The sequence below is a fragment of the Oncorhynchus keta genome, chromosome 18 (genome assembly GCF_023373465.1).
Source record: "Oncorhynchus keta strain PuntledgeMale-10-30-2019 chromosome 18, Oket_V2, whole genome shotgun sequence".
Taxonomy (NCBI): domain Eukaryota; kingdom Metazoa; phylum Chordata; class Actinopteri; order Salmoniformes; family Salmonidae; genus Oncorhynchus; species Oncorhynchus keta.
In genome coordinates this window covers 36260347-36270741 of record NC_068438.1, presented here as the reverse complement: position 1 = coordinate 36270741, position 10395 = coordinate 36260347, and the positions used below count along the sequence as shown (strand labels likewise).

The following is a 10395-nucleotide window of genomic DNA, read 5'->3' as shown; positions in this document are numbered from 1 at the left end:
ACAACAACAAAAGTGATTCACTAAACATCCACGCAGTAAAACACCAGCCATATGGCTGTGGATACTCCGTTCCCCACTCTCTCACCGGAGGTGCTGCTGCTGCCATGGTCAGAGCTGTTGTGGGAGCCCACGGTGTGGGCCTCGTGGGCCTGGTTATAGGGGATGGTGGTAGCCATGGGACTGTCCCCTCCTCTGTAGTGGTCTGGTAAGGGAGAGGAGGAGGATGGTAAGCATGAGGAAGGTGGGCAGCATACACTATATTACCGCATTAGAAAAGTATAGATAGCCTATGGAAATGAAGGACAGAGGGGGACATTATGATATAAAAAGATCCATAGAGACTGTTTAACTGACTAATGATCACAGTTAGGCTAACATAAGAGCTAACAATCTAGCAACACATCTAAATAATGATCTGAACCAGCGATGTGTTCAAATGTGTGTCATACACCACTAATAAGTTGAAATGTAAGTTGAAACTGTCTCAATAAACAGTCCGGTGGATGCTGTCTTCCTAAGAGTGCTGAGAGAGAAGACATGCAATTTCTGTTCCATACAAGAGACCATGACGAAACTGAAAACGGTGTCACTAAAGTAGCAGCTATTTTCTGCAGGTAAGAAGGTGGCGACAGTTTAGTTCAGTCCCTGTCAGTTCCAACAGAAATGGTTATCTCTCCTTCAGATACCTGATACATGGAGAAAATCCGTACAGCTGTAGCTATGAGACTTGACCAATGAAGACCAACCCAGACAGTAAAGATAGAAACTCAGGCCTGTCCCAGAATGTAGTGCAGAGATTTGAAATGAACACAGAGAGGAAAGAGGAGTTAGGAAAATGCATAGTAGACAATGAGAGGGAGACTGATGATGCTCTCTATTCATATGACTGAATGGGGGCAGCAGGGAAGACAGTGAAAAAGGAACATTCTTCAGCATGGTGGGCCCATCCACAGGGAGAACAGGAAGTAAAGAAGGGAAGAAAGAAATATGGAAGACGGCTATGGTTTGACCTCCTAACCTCCACCGATTCCCACCACACACTCACCCTTGTTCAGCTTGTTCTGCTCGATGATGTTATACTGGTGGAGCTGTGAGGTCATTTCCTGTTGCTTCTGCCCCTGAACAGGGGTGGGTTTCCAGCCGTGTTTCTCGTTCGTCTCCCCTCCCCCTCCCACTCCTACCCCTCTGTCTGTGTTGATGTTGTTGCCCAGGATAGAAGACTGAATGAGCTGTGTGGTGGCGTACGGGGTGGGCTGTCCCCCTGGCCCAACGAAGCGTCCGTCCTTCAAGTTGGGGCTGTTGAAGGTCTTCATCTCGTTGATCTTGTTGGAGAGGTCCACGTCTCCGTACACTCCTCCCTCAGGCACCATCAGGTTGGTCTGCTTGCTCTCCATCTGGTTGTTATAGTTGGCGATGCAGTCGGCTGGATAACATGGGGAGTGGGTGCAGGGTGAAAGTTTTAGTAAAAGACCGGACTAGCTCCTATAGCTAGGTTCAGAAGAAGAGGTTTAGTAAAAGACCGGACTAGCTCCTATAGCTAGGTTCAGAAGAAGAGGTTTAGTAAAAGACCGGACTAGCTCCTATAGCTAGGTTCAGAAGAAGAGGTTTGCCAAGTGCATGAATGGCACAAATGGCATTGTATTCAGTTGTATTCACTGGCATCATACTCCGGAAAAAAATAAGCTGAAAATATTAACATTTCAGAATGACACAGAAATAAATCAGCCCGAGTCTTTTGTACCTTTCAACAGATCACTATGCCCTCAGTCTAGACAGGTGTATATATTTCAGTGCAAACTACAGTTCATTATGTACGTCAACTATCCCCATCTGGTTCAGGTGAGTGGAGCTGTATTATACTTCCACTGTCTGCTCTCTCTGTCTTTCTGTCTCGATAATGTCTTTGTCTCATCCACAGCTCAACGTGGGTGGCGTGTCTATCCTCCCTGTCAGACGCCAGGCGAGGAGGCTTTGCTCATTGAGAAGGATAGTGGAATATGTCTGTATCAGAAGGTTGGAAGGAAGCATGCAGCAAAGAGCAGAGCTCCACTGACAGATCCAATTTTCTCTGGCTCATAAAATATTCAAATCCTCCAGCAGATCTGAGAGACAGCCTTGCGGGAAATATCAAGGACGGCTACAGGTAGAACAACCGAGCGCACGTGAACCTTACATTTCCAAGAACCGAGGGTTATCTGAGGCACTTCAGAGGTAGTTGTGTAGAAAGGGCCCCTATGTGTTAGATAAATGGACATTAACTTGTATCCCTCGGCTCTGTCACCCAGCCGCTGATCCTGTTAAGTTCTTAAGGTATAGGGGGCAGCATTTTCACTTTTGGATAAATAGCGTGCCCAATTTCAACTTCCTGCTACTCATGCCAAGAATATAAGATATGCATGGTATAAGTAGATTTGGATAGAAAACACTCTGAAGTTTCTAAAACGGTTTGAATCATGACTGTGAGTATAACAGAACTTATGTAGCAGGCAAAACACCGAGGACTAACCGTTCAGAATAGTTTTTTTTAGGTCTCTGTCTGTTCAGTGAACTCTCATTGGTAAACAATATTTCTTAGGAACTTGTTTTCAGTTCATACCACTTCCACTGGATGTCACCAGTCTTTGGAATTTGGTTGAGATTATTCCTTTGTGCAATGAAGAAGTAGGCCCTCTAGGAACTGCGTAACACTGTTAAGAGTTGCGCAAGACTTGAAAAGTAGCTTGGTTTGTTGTCTTCCTGTATTGAACACAGATAGACCCGTCTTCAATTTGATCGATTATTAACGTTTAAAAATACCTAGAGTTGTATTACAAAAGTAGTTTGAAATGTTTTGGCAAAGTTTACAGGCAACTTTTGAAATATTTTGTAGTGACGTTGCGCAATTTGGAAGCTGTTTTTTTTCTGGATCAAAAGCGCCAAATAAATGGACATTTTGGATATATATGGGCGGAATTAATTGGAGTGCCAAAAAAAGAAGCTTGTCAAAGGTAAGGCATGGTTTATACTGTATTTTATTTCTGCGTTTTGTGTTGTGCCTGCAGGGTTGAAATATGCTACCCTCTTTGTTTACTGTTGTGCTACCATCAGATAATAGCTCCTTATGCTTTCACCGAAAAGCCTTTTTAAAATCAGACATGTTGACTGGATTCACAACGAGTGTAGCTTTAATTTAGTATCTTACATGTGTGATTTAATGAAAGTTTGATTTTCACTGGCTGCATTTTCCCTGGCTTTTGGCCAAATGGGACGCAAGCGTCCCCTATAACATAAGAAGTTAAACCTTCACAGGGTTTAGGTTGGCCACACAAAGCAGCCAGCACCAGGCATGCTCCTAAATGTCTTGAACATGCAGTGAGTGAGAAGTGCTTTTAGCATTTCATCCCTTCTCAAACAAACTCCCAGATTGTCATCAGAACCAATGTTAGGGAAAAGTTAAACACACCACGGAATGAAAAGTCGGATTAGGTTTTCTTGTGTTGACTGTGATGGGTAACTTTAGAAGATGGGTATGTATTTATGGGTACAGTGTTTCTTTGTCCTTGAGTAATTTGCTTAACCCAGGGGAAGCACAGCACTTAGTACAGCAGAACATCTGCTACACTAGGATTGTGTGTAAGCCTGTTTGGGGAGACGGTCGAGGCCAACAATGTAAATGAGTCAATGAGTGGGTCGGAGACGGTACACTACTGTACTATCTGTCAGACGCTACAGCTGGAGAGACGCCTGCCGCGTGTCCAAACGATTGTTCAAACGACTACTGTATACTCACATCGCTTTTTACTTTAGTTCAACTTCTAAGCCTACTGTATCTCAAAGGGAGGTTCAGGGCTGGGGTCCACGTTTTGTAGTTAAGTCCTACCTATGTGTGTATAACCTCAAATCCTTTGTCCCCACCCTGCACCAAGAGACCCTCTTTCTCTGTAGAGTGTGAGTGCTTAGCGCTCTTTTGTGTGTGTTTGTGTGTGTGTGTGTGTGTGTGTGTGTGCGTGTGTCCCTTTGACCTCAGAGCCAAACTCAATCCCTATTGTTTATAGAAAGTACTGCTGACTGAGAGGCCACCTGGAGGTGTACCATAACCCTCCCTCCCTCCGTTACTGTCCATCTCTTCTGCTCTCTTTACTTTCCTCCCAACTCCCTCATTCTTTCTCTTTCTCTGTCCAATTTAATTCCCCTCTACTTTCTCTCTCCATTTATCTCTGTGTATGCTACATATCCTCCCTCATCATTCTTTGTCCTTCTTCGTTCCCTTTCTATCTATGCACTCTTCCAGGTACCTCTCTCTCTCCATCTCTCCATCCGGTGTTGGCTGCAGTCTGCAGTCCTGCCCTGATCTCTGCCACTGCTCCACATTTCTTAAATAACTGAGCACTTAGTGGAAATGACATTGCAGGCTATAACAACAGTATGGAATTTGGCAGAGCAGTTAGATTTGCAGCAGAGTAAACCCATAAGGCTCATCCAGCGTGCTCCTTTTATTTCCTGCCTAAAACCGCCCGCTTTAACCTGAAATAAATCAAACACACATACTTCTACTCCTAAGCCTCCCTTAAGGTTTTTTGTTATAGAGACCTCGCGAGGAGAGAGGTAAGAGAGAGAAGTCTCAAGGGAGCTAACCCAGATTTGGGATTTCACTTCACTTCTCTCTGTTTTCTACCGACTAGGTCCACTTGTTTCTATGATTCTTATCCATGCTTTGCTTTGAGAGCAGGGTGTCACATGTACCCCAAAGTATGTGACAATGGCTGGGTGTTGGTCCAGAGGGGTACTAGAATTTAGCATTTTTCAAACACCTGAAACAGCTTTTTCCTTCAACCATAATCATTATGCCTAATGCTATGAAGAAATGTATGTATATTTTTCTGCATATCTAAGCATACCTCTTGAGCTGTCTGTATCCTCCTGACTGGTAGTTCTTTAAAACAATTATATATATAATAAAATTATTTAAAAAATGCTAAGTGGCTAGTAGCATTACACAGAACAAACTAAAACAAAACATATATATACATATATTTAACAGGACAAATCTGAGGGGGCATGTGCCCCTTTACCCCTATGGATAACTGTTTTAGTACAGTTTATGTTTGGGTGTGTTGTTCCAGTGCGTAGCGTACTCACCTGGGCGGCTGTATGTAGCCAGGTTGCTGTCACTGTTGCCCTGTCCTGCAGTGCAGCAGTTCATGCTGCAGTCGTTGTGATTGGAGCAGGAGTTGGGCCAGGTATCAGCCAACCAGGGCTGGGTAGCAGACTCCCCAATGTTCAGCAAACCTGGCCTGGAAGGATGGAGTACAAAACAGCAACAATGAAAAATGCTGCATCACTATAGCACAGCAAGAATTCATATTGATATGACTAACAAGAACATATAATGAATGGAGTTTTAGGCAGATCGATGGGGATTCACTCATTTTCAGATTGGTATACTGAAATTATCCCTATAGTTAGGTTGTTGTTTTAGAGAAATGGTCTCTCCCTCTCCTTCCTGCTCCCTGCTCCATTGGCCTTGCATTAGAGGAAAGCTCAGATAAATAGATGATGTGCTCTTGACCTGTCCATGGCCGATGACAGTGTTTCACTGAGCGTTAGAAAGCCAGACAGAACTCACTCCCAGTGATGGAAAATGCTCTCACTGAACCACCAACACTCCCCCAAACCACCAACACTCGATGAACCACCAACGCTCCCCCAAACCACCAACACTCACTGAACCACCAACGCTCCCCCAAACCACCAACACTCACTGAACCACCAACGCTCCCCCAAACCACCAACACTCACTGAACCACCAACACTCACTGAACCACCAACACTCACTGAACCACCAACGCTCCACCAAACCACCAACACTCCCCCAAACCACCAACACTCACTGAACCACCAACACTCCCCCAAACCGCCAACACTCACTGAACCACCAACGCTCAACCAAACCACCAACACTCACTGAACCACCAACGCTCCACCAAACCACCAACACTCACTGAACCACCAAGACTCCCCCAAACCGCCAACACTCACTGAACCACCAACACTCCCCCAAACCACCAACACTCACTGAACCACCAACACTCACTGAACCACCAACGCTCCCCCAAACCACCAACACTCACTGAACCACCAACACTCCCCCAAACCACCAACACTCACTGAACCACCAACACTCCCCCAAACCACCAACACTCACTGAACCACCATCACTCACTGAACCACCAACGCTCCCTCAAACCACCAACACTCACTGAACCACCAACACTCCACCAAACCACCAACACTCCCCCAAACCACCAACACTCACTGAACCACCAACACTCACTGAACCACCAACGCTCCACCAAACCACCAACACTCCCCCAAACCACCAACACTCACTGAACCACCAACACTCACTGAACCACCAACGCTCCACCAAACCACCAACACTCACTGAACCACCAACGCTCAACCAAACCACCAACACTCACTGAACCACCAACGCTCCACCAAACCACCAACACTCCCCCAAACCACCAACACTCACTGAACCACCAGCACTCACTGAACCACCAACGCTCCCCCAAACCACCAACACTCACTGAACCACCAACACTCACTGAACCACCAACACTCACTGAACCACCAACGCTCCCCCAAACCACCAACACTCACTGAACCACCAACACTCACTGAACCACCAACGCTCAACCAAACCACCAACACTCACTGAACCACCAACACTCCCCCAAACCACCAACACTCACTGAACCACCAACACTCCCCCAAACCACCAACACTCACTGAACCACCAACACTCACTGAACCACCAACGCTCCCCCAAACCACCAACACTCACTGAACCACCAACACTCCCCCAAACCACCAACACTCACTGAACCACCAGCACTCACTGAACCACCAACGCTCACTGAACCACCAACACTCCACCAAACCACCAACACTCACTGAACCACCAACACTCCCCCAAACCACCAACACTCACTGAACCACCAGCACTCACTGAACCACCAACGCTCACTGAACCACCAACACTCCCCCAAACCACCAACACTCACTGAACCACCAACACTCCCCCAAACCACCAACACTCACTGAACCACCAACACTCACTGAACCACCAACGCTCCACCAAACCACCAACACTCACTGAACCACCAACACTCACTGAACCACCAACGCTCACTGAACCACCAACACTCCCCCAAACCACCAACACTCACTGAACCACCAACACTCCCCCAAACCACCAACACTCACTGAACCACCAACACTCACTGAACCACCAACGCTCCACCAAACCACCAACACTCACTGAACCACCAACACTCCACCAAACCACCAACACTCCCCCAAACCACCAACACTCACTGAACCACCAACACTCCCCCAAACCACCAACACTCACTGAACCACCAACACTCACTGAACCACCAACGCTCAACCAAACCACCAACACTCACTGAACCACCAACACTCACTGAACCACCAACGCTCCACAGAAAACAGTCAACACTCACTGAACCACCAACGCTCCACAGAAAACAGTCAACACTCACTGAACCACCGATGCTTCCCCAAACCACCAACACTCACTGAACCACCAACGCTTCACCAAACCACCAACACTCACTGAACCACCAACACTCACTGAACCACCAACGCTCCACAGAAAACAGTCAACACTCACTGAACCACCGATGCTTCCCCAAACCACCAACACTCACTGAACCACCAACACTCACTGAACCACCAACGCTTCACCAAACCACCAACACTCACTGAACCACCAACGCTCCACGGAAAACAGTCAACACTCACTGAACCACCAACACTCACTGAACCACCAACGCTTCACCAAACCACCAACACTCACTGAACCACCAACGCTCCACGGAAAACAGTCAACACTCACTGAACCACCAACACTCACTGAACCACCAACGCTCCACAGAAAACAGTCAACACTCACTGAACCACCAACACTCACTGAACCACCAATGCTTCACCAGACCACCAACACTCACTGAACCACCAATGCTCCACCAAACCATCAACATTGAAAGTACTAAACAGAACTGAGATAAAAGGAGGTCACGGACATCTCAACAAAGTGCATCAGAACAAAAGAGAAGTGCAGTAGGATATCCATTTCCTGTCCTGGTTTCTATCTCCTTTACACCATCTGAACAGACTACCATCTCTCTGCTGTCTGAACAGCCTATCATCTCTCTGCTGTCTGAACAGCCTATCATCTCTCTGCTGTCTGAACAGACTACCATCTCTCTGCTGTCTGAACAGACTACCATCTCTCTACTGTCTGAACAGAATACCAGCTCTCTACTGTCTGAACAGACTACCATCTCTCTACTGTCTGAACAGACTACCATCTCTCTACTGTCTGAACAGAATACCAGCTCTCTACTGTCTGAACAGACTACCATCTCTCTACTGTCTGAACAGACTACCATCTCTCTACTGTCTGAACAGAATACCAGCTCTCTACTGTCTGAACAGACTACCATCTCTCTACTGTCTGAACAGAATACCATCTCTCTACTGTCTGAACAGACTACCATCTCTCTGCTGTCTGAACAGCCTACCATCTCTCTACTGTCTGAACAGAATACCATCTCTCTACTGTCTGAACAGACTACCATCTCTCTGCTGTCTGAACAGAATACGATCTCTCTGCTGTCTGAACAGACTACCATCTCTCTACTGTCTGAACAGAATACCAGCTCTCTACTGTCTGAACAGACTACCATCTCTCTACTGTCTGAACAGAATACCATCTCTCTACTGTCTGAACAGACTACCAGCTCTCTACTGTCTGAACAGACTACCAGCTCTCTACTGTCTGAACAGACTACCAGCTCTCTACTGTCTGAACAGACTACCATCTCTCTACTGTCTGAACAGAATACCATCTCTCTACTGTCTGAACAGACTACCATCTCTCTGCTGTCTGAACAGAATACCATCTCTCTGCTGTCTGAACAGAATACCATCTCTGTGCTGTCTGAACAGACTACCATCACTCTACTGTCTGAACAGACTACCATCTCTCTACTGTCTGAACAGACTACCATCTCTCTACTGTCTGAACAGACTACCATCTCTGTGCTGTCTGAAAAGACTACCATCACTCTACTGTCTGAACAGACTACCATCTCTCTACTGTCTGAACAGACTACCATCTCTCTACTGTCTGAACAGACTACTATCTCTCTACTGTCTGAACAGAATACTATCACTCTACTGTCTGAACAGACTACCATCTCTGTACTGTCTGAACAGACTACCATCACTCTACTGTCTGAACAGACTACCATCTCTCTACTGTCTGAACAGACTACCATCTCTCTACTGTCTGAACAGACTACTATCTCTCTACTGTCTGAACAGAATACTATCACTCTACTGTCTGAACAGACTACCATCTCTCTACTGTCTGAACAGACTACCATCTCTCTACTGTCTGAACAGACTACCATCTCTCTACTGTCTGAACAGAATACCATCTCTGTGCTGTCTGAACAGACTACGATCTCTCTGCTGTCTGAACAGAATACCATCTCTCTACTGTCTGAACAGAATACCATCTCTCTACTGTCTGAACAGAATACCATCTCTCTACTGTCTGAACAGACTCTCTCTCTGCTTGTCCAAACTTCCACATAGTGAACCCAGGGCTGACATGTTACTGACATGTTACATTTGAAGCAGCCAGACTAAATAGCCTTATAATTAAATGTGGCCATCTACTAGGGCCCAAAGGCTATACTACCACTACTTAACAAATGGCATGTTTTAACTGGTAATTCTCTCCCATCACTACCACTACTTAACAAATGGCGTGTTTTAACTGGTAATTATCTCCCATCACTACCACTACTTAACAAATGGCGTGTTTTAACTGGTAATTCTCTCCCATCACTACCACTACTTAACAAATGGCATGTTTTAACTGGTAATTCTCTCCCATCACTACCACTACTTAACAAATGGCATGTTTTAACTGGTAATTATCTCCCATCACTACCACTACTTAACAAATGGCGTGTTTTAACTGGTAATTCTCTCCCATCACTACCACTACTTAACAAATGGCGTGTTTTAACTGGTAATTCTCTCCCATCACTACCACTACTTAACAAATGGCGTGTTTTAACTGGTAATTCTCTCCCATCACTACCACTACTTAACAAATGGCGTGTTTTAACTGGTAATTCTCTCCCATCACTACCACTACTTAACAAATGGCGTGTTTTAACTGGTAATTCTCTCCCATCACTACCACTACTTAACAAATGGCGTGTTTTAACTGGTAATTCTCTCCCATCACTACCACTACTTAACAAATGGCATGTTTTAACTGGTAATTCTCTCCCATCACTACCA

At 45.7% G+C, this 10395-nt stretch overlaps 1 protein-coding gene across 3 annotated transcripts in view; it reads right to left on the bottom strand.

Moving 5' to 3' along the window:
• robo1 (roundabout, axon guidance receptor, homolog 1 (Drosophila)) overlaps window positions 1–10395 on the bottom strand; it is a 476268-nt gene that overhangs the window by 29589 nt on the left and 436284 nt on the right. For all 3 annotated transcript variants that reach the window (XM_052467998.1, XM_052467999.1, XM_052468000.1), the window contains 3 exons: window positions 5119–5273; window positions 1046–1423; window positions 86–202 (listed from right to left, as the gene is read on the bottom strand). In XM_052467998.1, the coding sequence (XP_052323958.1) occupies window positions 86–202; window positions 1046–1423; window positions 5119–5273 (650 nt within the window). The remainder of the gene's footprint in view (window positions 1–85; window positions 203–1045; window positions 1424–5118; window positions 5274–10395) is intronic.